The sequence below is a fragment of the Podarcis liolepis genome (assembly GCF_965112155.1).
Source record: "Podarcis liolepis genome assembly, chromosome: 7".
Taxonomy (NCBI): domain Eukaryota; kingdom Metazoa; phylum Chordata; class Lepidosauria; order Squamata; family Lacertidae; genus Podarcis; species Podarcis liolepis.
In genome coordinates this window covers 59,703,724-59,729,064 of record NC_139561.1, presented here as the reverse complement: position 1 = coordinate 59,729,064, position 25,341 = coordinate 59,703,724, and the positions used below count along the sequence as shown (strand labels likewise).

The 25,341-nt window shown below is 46.9% G+C and overlaps 2 protein-coding genes across 2 annotated transcripts; one reads left to right on the top strand and one right to left on the bottom strand.

The window, feature by feature from the left end:
• Positions 1–1,068: 1,068 nt before the first annotated feature.
• Positions 1,069–7,197, bottom strand: S100PBP (S100P binding protein; the record flags this gene model as incomplete). The annotated part of the gene is made up of 4 exons (XM_083511384.1): positions 1,069–1,465; positions 2,009–2,105; positions 4,774–4,883; positions 6,239–7,197. The coding sequence occupies 4 exons, from the start codon at positions 7,195–7,197 to the stop codon at positions 1,333–1,335; spliced, it is 1,299 nt and encodes a 432-aa protein (XP_083367510.1). The 3' UTR covers positions 1,069–1,332.
• Positions 6,693–24,756, top strand: YARS1 (tyrosyl-tRNA synthetase 1). Its single transcript, XM_083511383.1, has 14 exons — positions 6,693–9,780; positions 10,788–10,876; positions 12,740–12,886; positions 13,230–13,405; positions 15,640–15,769; positions 16,909–16,989; positions 17,375–17,467; positions 18,640–18,775; positions 20,351–20,436; positions 21,088–21,223; positions 22,210–22,307; positions 22,564–22,757; positions 22,946–23,087; positions 24,118–24,756. The coding sequence occupies exons 2-14, from the start codon at positions 10,820–10,822 to the stop codon at positions 24,226–24,228; spliced, it is 1,587 nt and encodes a 528-aa protein (XP_083367509.1). The 5' UTR covers positions 6,693–9,780; positions 10,788–10,819; the 3' UTR covers positions 24,229–24,756.
• The last annotated feature ends 585 nt before the right edge of the window (positions 24,757–25,341 follow it).

Sequence of the window (25,341 nt, the reverse complement as noted above, 5' to 3'; positions counted from 1 at the left end):
GCTATAGTGGCTATTAGCTACCATATTAGCTATTAGCTGTCCAACACTTTTAAAAAACAAGCTTCAGAGTTGCTCAATGATACAAAAGGCCAGCACACCACACACACCTACAAAGTTGAACCTGAAACAAAATCTTGCACGAGGTGCTTGTCTTCAGCGTTCAAGCCAGTCTGGAACAGTGATCTTGTTCAGGCTGAAGTGCATGGGAGGGCATGAGTCTTGGGGGCTGACAACTTTAGAAGCAGGGAAGGCAAAAGGGACATTTCCCCCCTTATACCTCCCATTCCCTGGTGAAGATTTACCCTTCACTCGAAACCTGTACTTGCTGGAGAGAGGTGAGTCTCATCCAAAGCTCCCTGAAGCTCCGAAAAGGATGAAAACATGCATTTCTCCTACTCCAAAGCTTCCTGTATGACAGAAAAGATCCCATCTCTTCCTCTTGCTCCTTAGCAAGCAGAGAGGGGTAGAGGGAAAGGTGGGATCTTGCCTTGAAGACTGGAGTAGCAAGAACACATGCGGTTTCTTTTTTTAGCTAAAATTATTGCACAAGTGAGAGTCTGCCTGAGCGTGTGGTAGCATTCTCTTACTGGGGGCAGCAGGCAGTCACACTGGTGTGGTAGTGAGCAGATAACTGATGCCTGCCTCCAAATGCACAGAAATCACTACCTTATTTTTGGGAGGCTCTGTTTTGCTTCCAAATTGGTATGTGATAAACCACACAAGTCCCCTCTTTAAGGGAATGATGCAGCACTGAAGGACATTGATTTGTTCTGAGCCCATCTGTAAGACCCATTTCACAGACAGGAAGAATAATACCTCTCATTCACCCCTAAAGGTCCTCTGCATCTCTCACTACTTGAGGTCTTGGCAACTGAATGTGTAAGCTGCCACGATTACAAAACTCTTGTGTGTAATGTGAAATGAATACTTTGCCTGTAACCCTTCATGTCTTAATTCACCTCCAGACTTCTAAAAACGGTACAGAAACATATAACTGAGCCGCACATGTAAACCAGTCAATCACCCACTGGGAGGCAGGGAGGAAGAAGGAGAACACACTGCAAGGTATTTCAAAGGCACAAGCATTTATAAAAATTGGCACAGCATACAGTATCAAACTGCTTGGTGAAACATCAAAATGCCAAAAATATATAAAACATTTGGCAGAGGTCAAGTTCAAGGTCAAGTTGAACAAAAAATGCTAACAAAAACAAATTATAAACTGGCCTTAACTTAAAAACTGAAATTAATAATAATAATAATAACAATGAAGCTGACAATCAACTTTGAAGCGCAGATAAAAGACAACTTAATTTCAATGGTGAAACACTTCTAGCTTGGGATAGGGCTGCGCCTGAAGCGATCAGGGACACTCTCAAAACGACGGAGGTTGCGATTGTTCCTATCGACCCACTGGTCAAGGGAACATCTGTGGGCTGTACTCTTAGCTCGCTGCGCATAGTTCCTGCAGGTTAGGGGTAGAACAACAGTAAGTATAAATCAATGTAAAGCAAGTGCAAATGCAAAGGAGGCACCCCATCCCACCCACCCTGAATCCCATCTGTCCTTTGGAAGATTTTCTTCTACTACACCTTGCTGAATCAGTCCGTATGTAGACCAGCACTGTTTCCGACAGAGGTAAGCCAGGGGCATTTGGGAAGCCCCAAACAGGATAGGAAAGCAATAGTCCTCCCCTGTTTCATACACTAACTACTGTGGTTGCAAATTACCACTCTGCATTTCTCTCCCCTTTCAATGCTGTTTGACCCCAATGTTTGCTATTCCCATCCCCCAAACAGGTAAGTGTGACTTAATGAATCTGAAGAGGACTCTAGTGCACAAACGCTTATAACAAATGCGTCAGTCTTTAAAGTGCCACAAGACTCTTCGTTCAGCAGCTTTTTTATCTTATTGAAAACAGTTTTAAGCAAGTTATTCTGTTTCTTAAGGAGGTAAACCTGCCACTGGGGTCCTGCTGCCCTTGGTTTCATGAAGGGTGACACAGTACCTTACGGTCAGGTCTGTTGGGTGTGCAAATCCGGGTTCCCCGTAGCGGTTTTCAGCAGTCACGGTCATCATCAGCTGCTGCAACTCATTGACTTCATCTGAAATTTGGCAGAGCAAGGCAATGCAACCCTTTGTGTTTGCATCAGGTACCACAGGGGTAGGTAATGCAATGCCCTCTAGATGTTGTTGGAATTCCGTTCCTATTAGCTCCAGCCACTATGGCCAATGGCTAGGGATAATGGAAGCTGCTGTAGAGGGTACCACATAGGCCACCCCCAAGGTTCAATAAAGTTAAAAGATGCATCATTGGCACTAGACACATTCTAGGCCAGCTTTCCCCAACTGGGTGCCCTCTGGCTCTCAACTCCTGACAGCTGAACCATGTAGGGCTGAGGCTGCTGGGTGCTGGTAGTTCAAAACACTTGGAGGGCACCAGACTGGGGAACGCTATGCTAGGCAGTGTATTACACAGAGGAAGTCAAATATGTAAGGATCCTATGGTGATGGTCTAAACATGCATGTTGAGTTTTGGGGAAGAAATGGCTACTGTGGAAGCACAAATTACATTTCCTGTGAAATACTGAAACACACTGTTCTTTAGAATGGATCTTCCAAATAAGGATGAGTCATGCCAACTCAGGATAAGGGAGGCCTCAGAAGTGTTCTGGACAGCAGGTTGTAGATGCACTGTTTGAAATGCCCCATTATGCTGCTAATGACCTGTAAAAGCTAATTTCCTGAGCGGAGAATTTCAGTCAGGGAAAGGCAGGAAGTAAGAAATCTTTCCACAAACCTATACCCTGCTCCTCCCTGGCTCACTGGAGCAAACAATATCTTCAACACCAGTGATGATTTAGTTGCCTGAAGGCTGTGCAGAAGCGGAGGGTGTCTAGTGCTACTTGGAAAGAGTTGCTAGCAATGGGAGTTTGCCTCCCCATCACAAGCTGGGATATTGAAATAGCTTCCCATGTTTACATTCACCAGCATTTAAAAAGCCTCATAACCAATTCAATGCAGCCATGCATGAAGTAAGCCCTAACCTTTAATGCACCCATGTTTTAAAAACCAAGTCAAGGCTCAACTGGAAGACTGGTGAGGTCACTGCCACCCACTACTGTCCCCAGGAGCCAGTGGAAGCTGCATGCCCAAGGTAACAACAACAGGTTAACAGGCCCAGTCAGCCACAGTCAAGTCATTCTCTGGCTGCATTCTGGCTGTGCTCTACTTCCTCCACTGTGTTCTGGCACCACCTGCTGGCAAGAAGCAGGAATGACTTTGGCCTTGCATTGTGTTCTCACACATGTGGACACATACCATGGGAGAAGTGCAACATCCATGGTCATAACCCAACTCGCACATACAAGAGGTAATCCTTTGTCCTTGCTCATTTTCCCAGGCTCTCTGCCAGGAGAGCCACACAGCAGCCTAAGTTCTGACTTGTAAGAGGGGCCTCTTTTAGGAGTTAAATCCATCACTCAGCTGTTTTCTGCCTGTCCTTACCAGGCAGTGGCACAGGAAAGGGTCCCCCCCACCAGTTCCCCCTCCCATTTAGCATTTACTGGTGCACTGTGCCACAGGGAAACTGCTCTCAAGCCATCTCCAGGCTCATAGCAAAACTCAGAGCTACTTAAAGAGTCCCCTTTTTGAACAGCAGCCAAGAGCCTTGATTCCTGCTCTGGCCTAGGACTGCCTCTCCTTCCCATGCCAGACCACCAATTCTATGCCTAAAGCTACCCAAGATAAAACATGTTTGTGCTAATAAACAAACAGCTTTTGCACATTACACAAAGCATTCATGAGCAATTTTGGTGTGACGTGCCAGAACTCTGAATGTACACATTGCATATTAATTTGAAAGGCACAGTGAAAAAAGAAAAATAGGATCCTAATGAGAGTTTTCCTTCTGCCCACATGATTTGCCCTCAGTCCGTACACTGGAAGCAGCCCAGCACCTTGTTAGTATTGCATGTGCAGAGAGACAGACAGACAAGACAGACTGAATGAGTTTGGGCAAGAAGCAACATAACTGGTCTTCCTGAAAAGGTCTCTTCATTTGCCCCCGAAGAAACGAATAAATAAACCACCATTGGAAGATAGGGGGCAGAGGGGGCTGCCTTCCTCTTTACAACTCCAGGGAGAGTGTCTCGAAGAATCTAAAGGCCATCTAAAACAACCTGTGTCCTTCCCTTGACCTCCATCCTGCCCACCACTAATTTACAATGCAGTGCACACTGTGGCAGAAAGAACTGGCATCCAGTATCACAAAAGTGCTGCTGAGCAAAATGGCCATATGATATTTTGGCAAGAAAGGCAAGTTGCCTGCCCCAGGAGAGTCAGGACACTGTAGCTAGAATTGGGGGGGGGGGGCGGACTTGTGGGATGTGGGTTCAAACCCTTGATCAGCCACAAAGACTTCTCAGACTTTCAGCTCGTTCTTAAGTGAAACTACCTCACAGAGTTTTTTGCAGTAATAAGATGAGTTAATCCCCTGAAAGCCAGGATAAAGGAAGGACAGATATAAATGCAATAAATAAATATGAGGGAAGGTCAGGTGAAAAACTCCTGTCTCACTCCAATTAGGTTGAGGTGCAGGTACAAAAGCAAAAATTAATTGCACAAAATTCCATGCCAGCAGGTCTCCAGCTCCAGCAGAGAGAAAAAGGGGGGGGGGGACCACTTTCTGAATCAACCCTTACCCAATGGCAACACTTTATGCCAGCAGAAAAAAGGAACCCCAGAAAAATTTTGATTCCACCTCCAGCTTACCTATGAGTTCAGCATGCTGAGCATGGGCAAGGACAGCATTGATGTATTTTTTCTTGCTGGACTCAAGTTTTGCCTCTTCAATGTATATCCGACATCGGGGCCTTACAGGACTGGAGGATGGGGGAGAAAATGACAAAACTGCTAAGAATTGCAAAGCCATCTGCTAGACAAATATGATGTGTTACTGAGAGAATTTAAGCACACTAAGGCTAGAGGGCATGATTTTAGAGGTTGTTCCTTACACCTTGCAATAACTGAAGGGTACTTTCAATCCATAATTTAGCATAAACTTTTAGCTATTGATTTTATTCATCTGGCTTTTCATAAACTTGTTTTTAACATTACATTTTGTTTACTATTTTAATGCATATCTTTTGGAGTCCATTTACAGGTTTAATTTACAGTTCAGCAGAACATACCTTTTAAATTGAACAAATGAAAAATTGTTCCAAGCTTGGGAGGGTATACTTTTTGAAAAATTAAATCTCCCACAATGGTTTTCACAAAAATTAAAACAACCCATGTAAAGTTTGGTGAAAATCTGTTAAACAACAAAATTATGTGGGGAAGAGGAGGCAATGCTTAGCTCATCTTCAAGAATAAAAAAATTATATCATAAACTATTAAATAAGGCAGAATCAGTTTATACACAAGGCAGCATTACATGGATGCCATAATCTAAATAAGACACATTTCCACAACTCTCTCCATTTGCAAGATGTAAGGCATCATAAGACTGTAGGCATCATGTACCACCACCACATATATGCAAGATCTCTTGAGAATATTAAATTCCTGCTTTTGAGGAAAGGTTTCTAGCCCTCATTACTGTCAAAGATCTCAGCAAGTGAGCAACACCTTCCATGGCTGAGAATTCCATGTTTTGGCAGGAAAACTGGAAACAGAGCATTGCAGCAGAAGGAAGAAGAAGGGAGAAAGGTGGAAATAGAAGAATATAAACAGAGCAATCTATGTGGTGAATAAGAAACAAGTTTGTCAAGCGGTTTCAGAACCACACTGGTTCTCCTGAAAACTTGGGACATATAAACAACACAAGAACCCCTTTCAGCAGTTAATTGTGTGCTTGCTACTATCTAGTGCAGGTATCCCCAAACTCAGCCCTCCAGATGTTTTGGGACTACAACTCCCATCATCCCTAGCTAACAGGACCAGTGCTCAGGGATGATGGGAACTGTAGTCCCAAAACATCTGGAGGGCCGGGTTTGGGGGTGCCTGATCTAGTGCAAGGCAAAGGGATACATTATTATTATTATTATTAAATAAATGATACATGAAAAGCCCCGTCAGGCTTTAGCATTCTTGTGCACATACAAACATCAAATACAACCCCCTCCCACCTAGGGTGCAGAGCCACACAACAGATGCAGAGGAGAAAGGAGAGCATAGCACACCAAGGCTCAAGAAAGCAAGCCTAGCTGTAGGCACCAGGAGAAGCGGTGCTGACCAATTTGGCTCTTTGATGCTGGGACCTTCCATATTTGCCTTTCTTTGATCACCGATGGATGTGGAACAGGATGGTGCAGCTTCTTCATACAAGCCAGCAGAATCCAAATCTCCTTCAGCCTCTTGTGGTGGGCTGTTTGCACTCTCTTTTCCTAGGTCATTTTGATTCAGGGAAGCCTGTTCCTTGCAGGGCCCTTCAGCTCTCTCAGGTTTTGCCATGAGCTGTCTCACTCTTTCCAAGTTATCGTCTACCACTGCCTGAGCAGCTTCTTTATCCAGTACCCCAGACACATTGTTATCTTTTTGCAGACTCAAGGCAGCTGTTGCAACTGGCACAGCTTCTGGAAGAACAGAACTGTTTGAATCCAAACCAAATCCAGCTTGGTTTTGAGACCCTGTGCTCAAGTCACTCCCACTTTCTGGACTTTCAGAGTCATTTCTGCAAGCACTTGAGCAGACTAAAGGGTCAGCTGGAGACAGTGGCTCTGTTTTTCTAGACTCTAGATCTAGAGTACCAGAAGGCTTAGAAGATTCTAATGCACACAAAATTCTAACATGTTCTGCATCTGGTTCAAATGCTATGGAATTTGAGGTCTCTGGGCAGTGTGGTTGACTATCTGACAAAAGTTCATCTTCAGCTTCAGAAGTGAGTCCAGTGGAAAAGTCTGAGAGTTCCCCATCTGAAGGATCCAGTAAGCTGTCATCTAGTATGTCATCTGTGTTGCTATTATCAGGCTGTCCATTGGTGGCCACAGAACACACTGCAGAAACTGCTATTCCATTGCTTGATGAGGAAGGATCTGCAAGTGCACCAAAAGGCAAGCAGGAGAGTTTGTGTCTCTTTGTGTCTGGTTGCTCCTCCTCTTGAAACTCTTCGAAGGACCGCTTGCTCCTGGAAACTAAATCGTTTAAGAAAGTGACTTTTAGATTTAAACGGGTGCGGAAAGTGCTACTTGCCATGATGCTGCTTGCACTGATTCTTTCTTTCTTTCCTTTTTAAAAGTAACCCTTTGCTACCATGTTCACTCCAAACTAGAAGAAGCCAAGCAAGGGAAATCTATACTCAAGGCTTCCCTTCAGCCAAAGTGGTTCTCAGTTGCCTGCAAGAAAGAAAAGGACAAAATAGAAGCTAGTTGAAGAGATCTCATGCTCTCCTTCCCCTGCAACTGCATCTGTGCTAGAAGAAATCTACTCCACTGCAATTGCTCTTCTCCTCTGAAGACTACACTACCTAACAAATGTCTCACTCAGATTCATTACAGCTGTTCTAATAAAACATTATTTAACTCACATACAAATCAGAAAAGCTGACTAAAAAATGAAACAAAGAAATTTTCATAGAGATAGTTAAATGGTATGCTTTTTTCTTACACATACTCCAAAGTTTATATTTTATAAATGTAAATTTAAGAGCCAACATGGTCCAGCGCTAAAGAGTTGGAGATGCTAGATCAGAGATGAGTTCAAAAAGAACTCTATTTTACAATCACCTGTAAATAGGAATACTAGTTATCTACCTTTACATGGTTCTTTGAACCCTTTGCAAAATTAAGGTTTCAGCTTTAAGCACATTTATTTGAAAGTAAGTGTTATTGCTCTCTATGAGGATTGCTTCCAAGTGAGGCAAAAAAACATTGTAAGCAACTGATCAGCCACTTTGCTCTTCCCCACTCCTGCATTATTGAGATCTAAGATACAGCTCACATCCAAACACGATTATATCTGAATTCTGGCTTGTGATTTGTTTGGAACTACTAAACCAATGTTCAGACACAACCCTAGTAGCTCTCAGTAGCACTGCAGGCGCAAGGAGGAGCAATGTGGCCTCATTTGTCTCCCTGTGCACTTGCAGACTGCATTTTCACTTTCGTTTTTATACCTGATGTTAGCAGCCCTGAGCCCGGTCTTGGCCGGGGAGGGTGGGGTCTAAATAAATTTTTTTATTAATTTATTATTATTAAAGTGCAAACAAGGCCACTGTCCAATAACAATCAAGTATTTTTTAAAACATTAAATTGGAACAAGAAGAAAATTCAGTCACTTTCAGATTTGATACTTTTACAGTTTACAAACACATCAGGATAACTTTTAACTGTGTTACAAAGGAACAGAGGAACCTGCCTTAAATGACCAATTCAGCCAGTTTGTCCCTCAAGTTCAGTATTGTTTACTCTGGCTGGCAGAGACTCTCTAGGGAAGTCTACTTTGAGATTTAAAGTTTCCACAGTATGTACCAGGAAATTTGCACCTCACCAGCTTATGAACAAATGAGCTACTGTTACACTAATATTTCATGTTGTTTTGTATCTGTGGGCAAAACAAGATAGCAACTCTACAGTAAAATGAAGATGTGCTTTAGAATTCATTAAAGCCTGTTTGGGCAACACAGCTCTGCTGAATTCTGCTGTTTAGGTGAGGGGAAATGACCATAGTTCAGTGACAGGGCACCACCCCTTTTCTCAGCCTGGCACAGGGACCCCTTAAGGAGAGATGGAGCAAGCTTGTCTTCTGCTGCTCCAGAGGGCAGGACCCGAACCAACTGATTCTAACTGCAAGAAAGGAGATTCTGACTAAACACTAAGAGCTTGTGGGTGGTGACAGCTGCTTGCCATTGGAATGGACTGCCTGGGAAGCTGGTGGGTTTTACTTCAATGGAGGTTTTTAAGCAGAGGTTGGGTGGCCATCCTTGCTGAGGGTTGGACTAGATGACCCTTGGGACCCCTGCCAACTCTACAGTTCTATGGCCCTTTGTGGAGGGGAGGCAGCACCTGGAAAGACGGGATGGGGATAATTGGGGCGGCCGCCTTAGGCACACCAGAAGCGAAGCACGTCCTGAGCTACAAAAACAAACCCAATTCCTGCCTCGTTTTTTGCAGTTTCTGCAAAGCGAGGGAGTCTCCCCCGCCTCCATTCCTCGGTGCCTCCTCCTCCCCCTGCTCCCCACTACGGGTCTCCCCTGAACTTGGCCAGGCCGCCTCGCCCTCCTTCCTTTCCCAGAGCAGTGGCTCAGAGCGCCTCCTTGCACCGCAAGTCCACTCCGTGGGGAGGGGAGGGAGCGGAAGCCCAGACCAGCCCCCAACCCGCTTAGTCCGACCCCTCAAACCTTCCCAAGATAAGAGCCCTGCGTTCTACAACGTCACCCCCCAGCGGGGCCCCCTTTATTCCCGGTGAGAGGGGGGCGGCGGCGGCGGCGGCGGAGGGAAAGAGCTGCTTCCCACACTTACCCGCCGCCATCTTGACTTCCCGCAATGAGCCGGATGCGGCGCCTAAGCTCCCTGCCGTCGCTTCTCCGCCTCCTCTACTTTGCACAAGGCTTCAGGGTCGCCGGCCGATTCATTCATCGGCCGCTCTTTCAAGCCCACTCGGAGGAGGAATGAGTCGAGAGAGCCAGAGACGCAGCCGCAGTGGAAGCCCCGCCCCTCCCTTCCAGTCTCGGGGCGGGGCAGAGGCCACCAGGCTGGCAAGCAGAGCGCCGAGAGCGAGGAAGCTGATGCAACGCGGAGGCAGACCCCGGCTGGCGTGTGTCAGAGAGAGAGAGGAAAGGTGAGGGAGCGGAGGGAGGGAGGGGGCATTGGGAGCCCCCCGGCGCCCAAGGAGGGGTAGGTGGGGGGAGGAGAGATAACGAGGGATGGCGTGGAAGGCCCCGAGTTAGTATGTGGGACTCGCTGCCACCATATGGGCTGATTGCTTTGAAGGGGATTTGAAGGCGGACGACGACCCAGGGCCTGATTTTGCTGCTTCTTTTTCCAACTCCCTCCTCAGTTCTCTTCCCTTTCTTGCCGTTTCTTTCAGATTGCAACCCAGGGGTTAGGGCCTGCTATTTGCCCTGGGAGACTCCCCCACCCCCCTTAGAGGAGAGCGGGATAAAAGCACTGCTTTACATAATAGCAGTGATACTAATAAATCAGACAAATTCATGGATGAGGGTGGCAAGTGATCGTGGCATTTTCAGTTGTTTTAATCGCAAATCACCTTGAGACTGATCGGGATCTATCTATAGGCTTAATTGACGCTTTCAAAGAACTCTTAATAGATTCCCGAAATAGACTTACCCTTGCAGTAGCCATTCTGGTTTTGCTGGGTAATTTTATTTTCAACAGTGCTTTCCACCAGTGAGCCCAGAACGGAAATTTAACTAACTGGCCTGTCATTTCCAGGATCCCCCGCCTTGTTTGTTTTTGGTTGTTGTTTTTTAAGCATACTTGATTCAGGTGGGGATCAGCAGCCTCTGCTTTACACAGGCAATATGTAGGAATTCCTTGGAATTCTCTTTTACCAAGACCACCCCATTAAATAAAGGGGGGGACATGCACAAGGAGGCTTCTGGTTCAGCTGTTATGTGGTGTTTCTGATCCCCTTCTCTTGCCTTGTGGGGACATGAAATTGTATCAGACTCTGCTGGCTTGTTCTCTTCCCCATACCTTCTGCCATTGGGAGAGGAGAAATTTGGCTTGTGTTGGGAATGCCTGGTGAGGAAGCAGGAGACCTCCTTGATGCTTACACTTGTTTTTCTTTGATTGCCTAACATGCATTTCTTTTTCCAATTTCAGCTCATAAGGGTGGGTGAGCAACTGCTGGCACAATGGGGCATGAACTGACAGCACAGGAGAAGTATCACTTGATCACCCGAAATTTGCAGGTACTTCTGTAGGAATGGTTGAAAATGAGGCTTTTAAAAAAATATTCCACATATGGGTGCAAAAGTAGTTTGAATAAGCATCAAAGGTTTGCCCCACTCTGTTCTCCAAAATAAGTTTTTTATTACACCCCAATTATTTTATTTTGTTATAAATACACAAGGATTGGGAACATTTGCTTCCTAAAATAAGCCTTCTTCCACCCCAAATTATTCACACTGGGAGCCTCTCCCCTATGAGATGCCCTAGCCTCGTATCTGGATGGAATTTCTCTGGGCAGAGAATTAGAAATTTCAAAACTTGAGTGCAGTTTGTGTGAAAACAAAGCTTTGGGCTAGGCACAACACTATGATTTCTAGGGGACAGTCTTATGGTGCTTGGTGCCTCCCCGTTGACACGCTAGGCATATACAAATACAAAGCTACATCTGAGTTACTACAAATTAGGAATTCTGACAGCTGTGTGGGTTGGAGGACTTTTTGCTGTTGATAAAGGGGTCTGAATCCCATAGTATATCATCCAGCCATCTTTGAGTAGATCTTGATTTGCCACAGTACCTTATTCCTAATCCAGATTTTTTACATTGTACCTTGTTGACTCAGATGTCTGGTAACTAAGGCTGAGCAATATCTGGTTTTCAACATCATGATATATCACAATTTCTGAAATAAGGATGGAGCTATTTAGAGGCATTGGTTGACTTCATGGCTTCTCCCACATTGTGATTTTTTGCATAGCACACACATCATGATTAATGATATATTGTCAGATCAAAAATTATGAAACCGATACCACAATATGGACTTCAATCCAGTTTGGGACAATATATTGATATATCACCCACCCCTACTGGTAAGCTGAAAATTCTGGATGATTCATAGGTCCCATGTACAAATAAGGTTTTCCATCAAATCACAGACGTGCTTGTCTGTGGTAGAAGAACTGGGTTATTAATATCTTAATCCAGTCTTTGGAACATGTATGGTAATGAGGATTAGAAACCAGATGTCTTAACTGTTTCCTGTGGTTGTGGAGCTGGGTTGCTGTTTCACCTTAGTTTATTGCTTTTTCACTTGGGTTTGCCACTTGTGATGGTATCTCATGAGGTTGTAATGTGTTAGCAATAGGGCTTTCCCTACAATTTGCACTGGTACATGTCTGCTCAACCTGAGCATTAAAAGAAAGAGAGGAATGCAGAACAAGTAATGGGAAAAGCCTGTCATTTTGTTAGCTTCATCTGTAAAAGCAAGCTGTTGAGTCACACAAGACTCACATTGTGACTACTAATTGAAAGGACAAACATTACCCAACCATACCTGCAAACTTTCCTCTACTATAATGGATGACTCCCATATTTAAGTCACTCATTGCCCAAAGCAATGCACCTGCCTCTCCTGAGAGCAAGTGATTGAATGACTGTGATACGCCCAATGCAGGGTTGGGGGCAGGATTATCTGTCCCCAGTAGAGGCTTATTGGAAGAGGCTATGTCAGAGAATAAGCCATGCCTGCTCTATTAGTGGATCCTTTGGGCTCTCAAGAGAATTTAATAATTTATGTTTCATGTTCTGCACTTTGATAATTGCTGATCTAGTGCTTTTCCTGCCCCCTATTGTTCAATGTGATTTTATATTTTTCTACTGTGGGTGTTATATTGATGTTTTGAGTTATTCTTGTTTTAATATGTATCATTTATTATATTTTGTAAACCACCCTAGAATCTGATAATAAAAGATGGAATATGAATGTTTTAAATTAAAATATATCCCCTTGCATCGCAGGGTTTTGGCTTCCCTAGCTCTCCCTTCTCACTTGCTTCTTGCTTTTCCAGCTGAGATGCTGAACACATCTCTCTTTTGCTTGCAGGAAGTTCTTGGAGAGGATAAGCTGAAGGCCATCTTGAAAGAACGGGAAGTGAAGATATACTGGGGGACAGCAACGACGGGCAAGCCTCATATAGCCTATTTTGTACCCATGACCAAAATAGCGGACTTCCTCAAGGCTGGATGTGAGGTGAGACTGGGCTCTGCTTTACATTTGGTTTGTTGGCTGCTTTCAAGTAGCAATGGGGCAGTCACCCTAGTGAGGAGGATCTGCTGCCTTTCAAAGACCTCTGGAAGGCAATTTCCCCCTGAACGCCATTCATGCCTTCTCCAACCTGGCACCCAGTCAGAAAGGCTGAATTATGTTGGGGGTGATGGGAGTTGTAGTCCAAAGTATCTGGACAGCTCTGGATTGGCTGATGTAGGTCTGCAGGCATTGGGTCTGAGCTCCTGTTGGTTCTCAAAGTGCATATAGAGGAAGGGTTAGCGTTAAGGCCAAGGCACTCCTGCTTGATATGCCCCTTCTCTCTCAGGTGACAATTCTGTTTGCTGACCTCCATGCATACCTCGACAATATGAAGGCACCATGGGAGCTTCTGGAACTGCGCACCCAATATTATGAGAACGTGATCAAGGCAATGCTGGAGAGCATAGGTGTGCCTCTGGAAAAGCTCAAGTTCATCCGGGGGACTGACTATCAGCTCAGCAAGTAAGTTTGTCTTGAGGCAGTGTGGAGCTGCAGAACAACAAATGGGAACTTCCTTGGTCAGAGGGCTTAGCACCCGTAAGAATTCCCCAGGTGGTTTTAAAGTTTTCATTGAGAAAAGTTCCTAAACCTGCTAAGGTTTAATTGGATGCCAATTGGATGATTTGGAAGGGGAGATTTGCCAGAGTCCCATAGGTGGCATAGGAGAAACTGAGGGTGCTGCACGTTCTCTTTTAAAATGCCACATGTCTGCTGATTCTCTGAGCTCATCAAGAGAGGCCCCGCTGCATATTCCACCACTATGTGGGGCTTATTTGGTGCCTTCTCTGTTGTGCTGTCTAGGATTAGGAATGCCTTCTCCATCTTGATATTTAGCTCTAGACTGAATATTTTATGTGTCTGGCAGTCCTTTGGCCAGTTTAATGTTGGGATTTGGATGTAAAGCTAAGCTTAGTATTACGTTCATCAGCATTGGGCTTGTGTGGTCCCCACTCCTCTGGCACAGCCGCAAGGTGAAGATGGAGAGCTTTTGCTTCAGTTTTCAACTAACTGCCATAGTTAAGGCTAACCACAGTCTGACTGGGTTCAGGCATACCGTATTTTTTGCTCCATAAGGCGCACCAGACCATAAGGCGCACCTAGTTTTTAGAGGGGGGGAAATCAAGGAAAAAAATCTTATTCCCCCCCCAGCCCTAAAGAGCAGCGGACAGGCTTCTCCCAGAGCTTCTGGGGCTGCTGGGGGAAGCCCAGGTTCCCCCAGCCCCAAAGAGCAAAGAGGCCCAGCCTGGAGAGGTTGCGCACCGTTAAAGAGGAAGCCGAGACAGTGAGCGGGATGGATCCTGCTCGCTGTCTCAGCTTCGTCTTTAGCGGCGCGCAACCTCTCCAGGCTGTGTTCGCTCGCTGTCTTGCCTTCCCCCATAGCCGCGCGCAGCTGCTCCCGGCCGGAGGGGCTGCACGCGGCTATGGCAACACCCCCGCAAAAGCCCACAGGAGCCGCGCACCCTTTAAGGAGCGCACAGCTTCTGCAGGCTTTTCTACAAGGAAGGAGAAGGGACTGACTGGCCGCATCCCTTCTCCCTCCTGGGGAAAAGCCCGCAAGAGCCGCGCGGAGCTTGTGTGCGGTTCTTGGGGGCTTTTCCTGCCTGCCCACCACCCCCCCGCATTCGCTCCATAAGACGCACACACATTTCCCCTTACTTTTTAGGAGGGAAAAAGTGCGTCTTATGGAGCGAAAAGTACGGTAAACTGTTCAGGTTAGTTAAAACAAAATGAGATTGTGGAAGCTTCCAAAGGGCCTCTGCATACTGAGTGAATGGGCAGCATAATGTCATATGCAGTTCAGTGCAAACTAGAGTAAAGTGATACACATTGGGGCAAAGAAATATTCATTTCATGGGGGCCTGAACTGGCTGTGACTGGCCAGGAACTAAGACCTTGAGGCCTAGTAGATAGCTCAGTGAAGATGCCAACCCAGTGTGCAGCAGCTGTAAAAAAGGCAAATTTCATGCTAGGGATCATTATGAAGGGAACTGAAAACAAAACTGCCAATAGCATAATGCAATTATACAAATCTACGGTGTGGCCACATTTGGAATATTGAGTGCCATTCTCATTGTCTCACCTCATAAAGAATATTGTGGGGTTAGAAAAGTTTCAGAAAATAATCAAGGTGACTCCCCTGTGAAGAAAAGTTGTGCCAGTAAAAGGAGACGGCATAGAGACATATAAAATTATGCATAAACGAGAGAGATGCATAGAGATTCCCCCCCCCCCATCTCCATTGCTGCCTCATCTGCACAGGGAGGGTAGAGGAGAGACGGAGACCAGATTCTCTCCCGCAAGAGGCAGTCAGAGCTACCAACTTGATTAGTTTTGGGAGAGGATTGGACACATTCACGGAAGAGAAGACGATCAGTGACTACTAACCCTGATGGCTGTGTTCTGCCCCCACTGTCGGAGGCAGCATGCCCCTGAATGCCAGTTGCTGGGAAACATACACAGTGTTGCTGTTCTCAGGTCCCTCTTCTGGGCTCCCCACTGGGGCCTCTGTCTGACCACTGTGAGGACAGGAAGCTGGACTAAATGGGCCCCCTTCGTCCCGATCCAGCAGCCAACCTCATATTATGTCCTTAACATTACATCTGATCCACCTGCAAGTGGTAAGGCTCCTAAGCTGCTTGTAGTTCTGGAAAGGGAAGGACATTCCACCACACTATCTCCCTGCCTTTTCTATTTAGAGAATACACGCTAGATGTTTACCGCCTGTCCTCTGTCGTCACCCAACATGATGCCAAGAAAGCTGGGGCAGAAGTGGTCAAGCAGGTGGAGCATCCGTTGCTCAGTGGCCTCCTCTATCCAGGACTGCAGGTACCTGTTTAACGTCATCTTGGAGGAGGCGGGGGGAAGAGATGTGGGCTTCTTTTGCCCTTGGCTACCATAGCTCAAGGGATGCGGGTAGCACTGTGGTCTAAACCACAGAGCCTAGGGCTTGCCAATCAGAAGGTCGCCAGTTTGAATCCCTGCGACGGGGTGAGCTCCTGTTGCTCGGTCCCTGCTCCTGCCAACGTAGCAGTTTGAAAGCATGTCAAGTGCAAGTAGATAAATAGGTACCGCTCCAGCGGGAAGGTAAGTCATGCTGGCCACATGGCCCGGAAGCTGTACGCCGGCTCCCTCGGTCAATAAAGTGAGATGAGCGCCACAACCCCAGAGTTGTCCACGACTGGACCTAATGGTCAGGGATCCCTTTACCTACCATAGCTCAGAATGAATATCCTCACATGCCCAAGGCCATACAGTGGTACCTTGGTTTACGAACTTAATCCATTCCAGAAGTTCGTTCTTAAACCAAGGCATGCTTTCCCATAGCAGCAGGGGACTCAATTTAAAAATGGACCACACTCAACAGGAAGTGAAACATGTTCTGCTTCCAAGGCAAAGTTCACAAACCAAAACACCTATTTCTGGGTTTGCAGCATTCTTAATCCAAGTTGTTCATAAGCTAAGCTGTTCTTAAACCAAGATACCACTGTATGTGTGTTTCCATAAGTTGTGCTATTCTTCCACTTATGAAAAGGGATGGGGAGGAAGAAAGTAAAAGATCCAGTAAGTATGGATAGTTCTATTTGTGGAGACACCATGCCTCATGAAGGCTGGGGTACACCTGTTTGGTGGAAGGTATTTTTATGAACATAGTTCTGAAGTCCTTGATATGTGAAGGATCAATTTGCCAAGATCAATATGCTTCAGGAACAGACTAGTAGAGGACCTAAGAGGATGCCAGGTGCTTGCTTCACTCAGCCTGAAGCCTGTGGAATAAAATCCTAATCTGGGAAATGGGTTGTGCTTGGACCAGAGGTGGAATTATTGTTTTTTTCGGGTTGTCTCTGGCTCCCACAGCCACAAGAGATGCTAGTGCCAGGGGTATCCCTGGGGCAGGAAAGAAGCAACCAGTCTGCCCAAACCAGTGGGGTCTGCAGGGAGTTATTTATGCTTGTGTGTCCCCTCAGGCACTGGATGAAGAGTACCTCAAAGTCGATGCGCAGTTTGGAGGAGTGGATCAGAGGAAAATCTTCACTTTTGCAGAGAAGGTGAGAAGAATGAGACACTTACCTGGCCTCCTCTTCGGAGCACTGTGCAATTGGTGTTGAAGGCCCCTGGATGGTTCAGCTAGCTAAACCTGTGTTCCCTTTGATCACATGCTGCACCCCCAGGGTAAGCTAGGCATGGATATTTTGGGTCTTGAGGTGGAAAATGCAAAAGGCACCTCCTTTCTCTCCCTGTTTCCCCCTGGCTGGTTAACATAGGGGCAGAACCTACTAGGATATGGAAAATGTGCTGTGTAAGAACACAGTGTAAACTGCAGTCCACAGAGAAGGTATTGGGTTTCAGGGAGGCAGATAATACACTTGAACATCCCACTTCCCTCCATCTTCATCCTTTGTTTTAAATCCCTGTATGTTTGTTTCTCTCTAGTACCTCCCCTCCTTGGGCTATGCCAAGCGCATCCACCTGATGAACCCCATGGTGCCAGGACTGACAGGCAGCAAGATGAGTTCTTCAGAAGAGGTGGGTTCTTCAGCTTGACTCTTGCGCCTGGCAGCCAAATCCTGCAAGGAGGAGTTCTTAAAATGTGCAGGGATGCCTTGCCAACAGTCCTCATTGGCAGGGTTCTTTTTTCTAGTCTTTGAAATACTTCAGCATTACGGAAAGGAAAAAGGAAATCGGATAAAACATCCAAAAGCAATATTCTACCTTTGGTAGTAAAAGATTCAATTTGAAAATTAAGTAACTGGTGACCAGTTCATCATAAAGAGTTCCTAAAGCACCACCTAAGTTATTTCCTACTTGGCAGTTTTGAGCATCACACTCTGGTTGGGAGCCCGGGGGTTAAGAGGGGTGGGGAGGGAGCAGCAGGCATCTGTGTTGAGGATGCCCTGCTTGAGAAAAAACTAGGAACAGGATGGTGATACAATGACTGCTGCAATCCATGCAAGATAATATCACCAAGGCAGCTATCTGTAAACAATAAACGTCCATAAAAATGACAAAAGTAGTTTCTTATCTTAAACAATAGCAGACACAGTAAATAAAGCGTTCACTTGTAATATATCAGTGGTTCAGTGCTCATTTCCTCGCTTTCCAAAATAGATTTTATGTTGAACAATTACAAAAGGAGTAATAAAGAGTCCACTTGTAATATACCAGTGGTTCAGTGCTCAGGTGTCGTTCCGGTAATCCAACGTTTTGTCGCTAAAGAGCATAGTCATTGAGCTGTCAAAATCAATTGTAACAGAATTGCACTGAATTATCTAGTGTCGATTGAGAAAAAACTAGAACACAATATTCCAAGGTGATGTTCACGCTTCATGGTTTTCGCAAATCTGTTTTTGCCGCCTTGGTGCCTTCTGCTCTTAGATGCTTGGGACTACAATTCCCATCAGCCCCAGCCAGCACAAAGATGATGTCTGAAGCATCTGGAGGGCACCAGATTGGTGAAGTCTGTTGCGTTTATGTAAAAATGGAAAGTCTGCTGGTCAGTTAATCCAGTTAAATCCTTTAACTCAAAAGGATTTGCTCTAGCAGATAGGTGGGCTAAAAGTTGCAGCTGTGATCCCAGGCTCTTTCCATCTCAGGATGATTCCTCCGTCTGTGAAAAACTGACTAGTCCCAGTACACTTCTGTGGCCTGCTGTGCCTGGGAGCTAATTCATGGAGCATCCCCTCCCTTCCCTCATCCAGGAGTCCAAGATTGATCTCTTGGATCGAAAGGAGGATGTGAAGAAGAAGCTTAAGAAGGCCTTTTGCGAGCCGGGGAATGTGGAAAACAATGGGGTCTTGTCCTTCATCAAGCATGTGCTCTTCCCACTCAGATCAGGTAAGTGTCTCCAAGCAGCAAAAAGGGGGCGGAGCTAGGAGATTTTATTATGGGGAATAGCAGGCAACCTGATTGGCTGAAAGGCCAATCTAGAGGTGAAGAGCTGGGTCACATCCCTTCATCTTCCACCTGTGTCCCCTCCCTACTAAGCTGAAGCCCCAAGTGTGTAGCAGAGCCTGAATATTAGGGGGTGAAACTTAATTTTTTTTCAAATTTCTTCAATGAGGGGTGTTAAAACTATGTTCTTTGTATGAGGAATTTGAATCTATTCTTTTTAGCTTGGTAAGTCTATGTTTGATGATGAAGCACATAAACTGTTTTTGGAAAACCAAAGAATTTTCATTTTACCTTCTGAAAACATCAGGTAGTGCTTAATAATAATAACAACAGTGAGTAGATTGGCCATCATTTTTAATGATTTCTATGCAATTTTACACACATTTATCTACCAAGCAAAACTAAGTTCTGTTCATTTAACCAAAATATCTTTTAAATTCCCAAGTCATGTTACAACATTTTAGGACCCTTCCTTTTTGGAATTTGGAAGTTGAAAAATTCAGCATGCCCTGCTGCTTATGTCTGGCAGTTTCTCTTCTCTCCTGGCTGTAATGGAAAGGCTCCCTTTTAATCACTAAAAGGGCTCTTTAGTGGCACCACAGAGGGTCTGTGTGGTGCTTGAATGCAGGCCAGTTCCTTTCCTGTGAAGGGAGGCCGTAGCATCACCGAGCTGGAGGGGACCGTGGATGCCAGCTAGTCCACCCCCTGCTCCATACCAGAATGTCCAAGCTAGACAGACAGCCGGCCCACCTCTGCCTGAAGACCTCCTGGCCAGGGATATCCCACCCATCCCTCTCACTCATTGGCTCCATTGTCAAAATGCTCTTTATCCTAGCATGCTACCCATACCCTCCCCTCCTGCAACATGAGCTCTGGCTCCTGGGCAGCAGCAAAGAACAAGCCCTTGTCTCTGCTCTGTATGTGTGAGAGAAATACACCGTAGGTGTTTGAAAGGGCTGTCGCATCCCCACTCACTCACCTCCAGGCTAAACATGCCCAGGGTTTCTTTGCCCTTTCCTTGTAGGGCATGTCTTCCCTGCCCATGACCATCTTCCCTGCCCCCCTAACAGCCAATACCAATTGGTTCTCCTGAACAGGCATCATCCAGAACTGGAACGTACATGAGGGTTACCAGTATAGCCTGATGGTTGGGGCCTCAAACCCTTTCTAGACCCGCTTATACTTGGGAGTAAGTCACCCAACAGAGGATCCATCTACTTTGCCATCAGCTCCTTTGAAATACTTTTTGTGGGCATGTGCTCAGGGAAGAACAGGGATTTACCTAGCTGCTGCTAGAGGGGAGGGCAGCAAAGGGAACATGATGCCCTTGGTCTTGGTCCTCCTTCGCCATCATCAGTGTGTCCCCCGCAACCTGAAGGGCTTTGAAGCTTTTTTAAAAACTGACATTTTGAGGACCTTGGATACTAAGCCCCCACACCTGCAGTGTTCTTGTGACTCCTCAAATGCACACCACTCTGTTAACGCGGATCTTCAAATCTTTCTTTTTCCCTGCTGCAGAGTTTGTGATTCTTCGAGATGAGAAGTGGGGAGGGAATAAAACTTACACCCACTATGGAGACCTCGAGAAAGACTTTGCTGACCAGGTGACACACTGGGATGCGGGTGGGGTAGGGAGGTGGCCAGCTGCCGGGGTGGGGTGGGGGGCTCCTGGGGTCCTTGCTGTTGGTTTGTATGTGGGAAGCACCTCCTCGTGGAGCGGCTCTGCTATACTTGCATGAAGGGCTTGGGCTATCCTGCCAGGCAGATTCCGAGACCTGGCAGCAGTTGTGTGTTGGTGGTGGGAGACCCCAACCTTTTGTTCTGCATGCCCCCCCCAGGGGGTTGCATCAGAGGCCAGCAAGAGGAAGCCGAGTCACAGGAAGGGGCTCTAGACTGACAAAGAATTGTGTTGCACATCCCCTAAAGCAACAACTCTGCAGTCGTAGTGAATGCAAACCAGACATTCTCACAGAATTTGCATAGGTCGGATGTACAGAAACACTGCTGTTCTGCATAAATCAGACTCTCTGCCCCTTTTAATTTCTGTCTTACCAGCTGAGCAATATGTGGAATGTTTTTCCCATGAAGCCCCATTGGCTTTCATTTTACACCACTCTCATCCATTCCGCTGGGTCCTGCCCAACAGATTGTGCTTTGGGATTTGCACCCACTGTTGGGAACGGCGCTGGGGACTGGTGGGAATCCTCTAGGGAGAGCAGGACTAACTGGGTCTCCATCTTCCTCCGTGGGTGCAGGTTGTCCACCCTGGGGACTTGAAGAACTCTGTGGAGGTGGCCTTGAACAAGCTCCTTGAGCCCATCAGGGAAAAGTTCAGCAGCTCACAAATGAAGAAACTGGCCAGCTCTGCGTATCCTGATCCATCCAAAGCAAGTAAGGGCTGAAAGGCATCTGCCATTGGTCCATCTAGTTCAGTACTGTTGACCCTGGCTGGCAGAGGTTCTCCGGGGTTTTAAGCAGGGGCTGGCATTCCCAGCCCTCCCTGGAGGAGATGCTGCTTGGGATTGAACCTGGGATCTTCTGCATGGAAAGCAGGGGCTCCACCCCTGAGGCTCCAGAGCTTCCCACAGATGCCCTGGCACTCTCTGAGACCAAGAGCCCTGCAAGTTCTTTTTGGCAGGCTGATGCAGATGCTGCTCTGCCCCCACTAGGCCCTGCCCGGGTCTGGAAGATCTGACTTGCCTCCTTCGCTGTCTGCAAAGCAAGTGGGCCTGCTAGGCGCCTCTCCTGTGGCGTGGCTCGTTCCTAGGTTCACTTCGATTGGCCAGACTCCCTTGTATGTCTTGGTCCTTTTTGGCATATGCAAACACTGGACGTGAGTCTGAGTTCTCTCTGAAATAGACTCCTGCTCAGTTACTTGGGTCATTTGTACCACTCGGTTTCCCATGCCTTCCCGTTGCTTTAATTCTCCTCCCCATCCCACCCTCATCTCCTCTTGCTCATGCAAGAGGATACCAGCATCTTTTTTTAAAAAATCAATTTTTATTGCAAGTTTCCCACATAAAATACAATAAAAGCCAAGCTAATCTAAAGAGAAAAGATTTTAAAAAACAAAGAATAAGAAAGAAAATAAAGAGGAAAAAGCAAATAAAAAGCCCTCTGTCACAACTGGATCATACCCCATATTCTACCCACAAAAGAGTGAACCCTCCCAGCTCCGACCTGGGAGCTTGCCCCTCTCCTCCCAGCCTCCCACACCAGGAAGATCCTCTCTACCCTGTTTTTCTCACAGGGCTGTCCATTTCCCATCTATCAGTCTCCCGTCCAACACCGTTTTTGAGGCCTAGTCTTTCCAGGCTGCTGCCAGTCTTTGCAACTGCAGCTCCCCTAAAAACCTCCCTTCCCTTCCCTGTCTGCAGAGCCTTCAGCGAAAGGCCCCACGAAGAACTCTGACCCGGAGGAAGTGGTGCCATCTCGGGTGGACCTTCGTGTTGGCAGAGTGCTCAGCGTAGAGAAGGTAAGCCTGCCAGAGGGCTTCCTAGAGGCAATTGGTTGGCCTCTGGGAGAGCAAGATGCAGGACTAAGCGGGCTCTTCTTGACAGAAGGGTGCTGGCATCAGGACTCTTGAGAGCGCGTGCAGAGGTCTCCATCACGCTCCCTGGGCTTCTGTACTGGGCTTGGGGTGCGTGGGAGATTGCGGGGTGCCTGCAACCCTGGACGGGCCATTCAGCTTTTCACAAAAGGGCTGTGACGCCGCCCTTCTCCCTTCGCAGCATCCTGATGCCAACACGCTGTACGTGGAGAAGATTGATGTGGGGGAGCCTGAGCCGCGGACGGTGGTCAGTGGGCTGGTGGAGCACGTGCCCAAAGAGGAGCTGCAGGACAGGCTGGTGGTCTTGGTGTGCAACCTGAAGCCTCAAAAGATGCGGGGACTGGAGTCCCAGGCCATGCTGCTCTGCGCTTGCAGGTGTGTGCAGTGGACAGTAGGGCAGGCAGACTTTGGCTCATGCAGAGGGGGCTGCAAATGGATCAACGTTCCACTTACTGGGGGCATAAGCAGGCATTAGTTATCCCTTGGCTATGTTTTCCTGTTAGGCGAAGCAAGAGGCCGACTGAAGCCTGCTTGCCGCTAACATGATTATCCTCTTCTTCCAGTGCTGGGGAGCCCTGCCAAATAGAGCCCCTGGACCCCCCGGCCGGCTCCTGCCCCGGTGAGCGGGTGTTTGTGGAGGGCTACGAAGAAGGCCAGCCTGATGAGGAGCTGAAACCCAAGAAAAAGGTCTTTGAGAAGCTGCAGGTGAGCAAGGAAGAGGCTCCTCCGAGTGGCAGATACCTCCATATTGGGCAGCTGAGCAACTATGTGCCCTCCAGGTGTTTTGGGGACTACTACTCCTGTTGGCTCCAACCAGCATGAGGCACACTGGCTTAAAGCAAAGGCAGACATTCCTTAGTCCAGGAATTGCTCTGCAATCCTAAATCACCGCCCTTGCAGGAGGGCAGAGTTTCTGCTGCAGGGCAGGTAGAAAAGGCTTCAGAGCTGTGTGCCGTGCCTGCAGAGGGTTGTCTCGTACTATTAGGGAGCATCACAGATTCTGCAAAAAGGGCAAGTCGACCCTGATCTTCTTAAATATGGAGAACTGAGCCTTCCGACTGGTGCAAAATATGGGGGCTCTGATTAACCTATTCCTGCAACTTCTTTTCATAAAACAAAACGCTGATGCCCCATTAGGCATTTTTAAACTGGAGAGAGAATCTAATACATTTTTTAAATGTAAGAATAAAAGCAGTCCCAAGCAGTTAATAAAGGAGTGGGCGGTGTGTTGGTTAGCTTGATAATATATGGCTGTAGTATGTGAATATTTTAGGATGAAAATAACTTTTGCTCAAAAGGATCAAGGAGGTTGTCACCTCCTCCTCCTCTAAGCTAGTAAGGTCTGGTTTCCCTTGTCCACCATGTTTAACTAAGGTAGACAAGCCTGTGCGAACCTGGTGCCCTCCAGTTGTTTTAAACTACAAGTTCCCTCAGCTGCCTGGAACTCTTGTAGTCTGGAACATCTGAAGAGCACCAGGCCAGCCAAAGCTGATGTCAACATAGGAGGCTGTTCCTGCTATTCCTCCTATTGTATCAAACATTTGGTACATCCTACTCACTATTGCCTATACTGGCTGACAGCAGTTCTGCAGGATTCCTGATTAGAAGTCTTCTCTGGACCTGCCAGGGATTGAACCTGGGACCTTCTGCACTGTCGAGTATTCTGCCACAAAGCTGTGGCCCCTCAGCATGACAGGACTGGAAAAATCACCCTGCCTGTTCTTTCTCTTCTCAGGCAGACTTCCAGATTTCTGAGGCTTCTGTGGCCCAGTGGAAGGGGAAGAACTTAATGACCAAACTGGGGAACCTCACCTGCAAAACTCTGAAAAGCGGCAGCATCCGCTAGCTGCCTCTGCCTCGCACTTTCAGCTTATGCGTGCCAGTTATTGCCCGACAAACATCCTCCATACTTACATTGTACTCCCAGCCATGAGATTCCAACCCAGCTGGACCTGACCCATGAAAAAATTGACATGGCTTCCATCTTTTGACATGGACAGAATGGGGAAGGGCACCTAGAAGCAGGTGGCCGGTGCAATGAGGCCCTCTCTCCAGCACGTCTTATTTATAATGAGGAGAAAAGAGCCAATGGCCTCGTCCTTCTGACAGTGATGGAAACCTCTCCAGATGTTGTAGGAGAAAAAGGAAATGCTGCTGGCACAGATCTGCCCTCTTATGATGGGTTGGTCCACATGCCTTCCAGGATGTTTGTCATACTCTGCTTAAAACAGGTCTATGATGTTGAGCTCGGACTCAGGCTGGCAAAATTTGGACAGGATCTCTTACCAGATTGGCAACGGTTAGGTCCATCTGGCATAAACACTGAATTCCAAATCATCTGTCATTTCCCCAAATAAAATGGTCACACCATGTGGTTCCTGGTGCTTTTCTGTGGTAGCAGGTGCATTCAGCCCAAGATGACTTGCTTTCTAACATGCTTGGTAACCGATCAAATAGTTCATTTTTCACAGGGAAATGGCACAAGGTGATAAATACCCCATGTAGTTGTAGTTAAACTGGTTGTTTAACTAGCAGAGGGATGGGCATGTTTTATAGCTAAGGGTTATGTAGTACTTTAAGTCGGACTCCCCCATCCTGGTGCCTCTAGACGTTTTGGACAATTTTGATTGGGCTGATGGGTTTTGTAGGTTAGAATATCTGCAGGTTACCAGGTTGGCAAAGGCAGATAGCGTGTGTGTGAGAGAGACATGAGGAGCTGGAGTAGCTGCCATAAAAAGCAAACCAGGAACACTTTTTTCCTGGTAGAAGTGTCCAAACTCGAGGCCATCTGTCTCTACCTTTTACCATGAATCTATCTGCACAAGGAGAACATTTTGTGCATGTAGGTTATAGAAGCTTATGTAGGGATATCGCGGAGTGGGGAGTGGGGTCCGGAGGGAGCTCACTTCCCCACCAGCAGGCAGCCACAATCTGCCTGCATGCGTGACCTTGGGGTGCA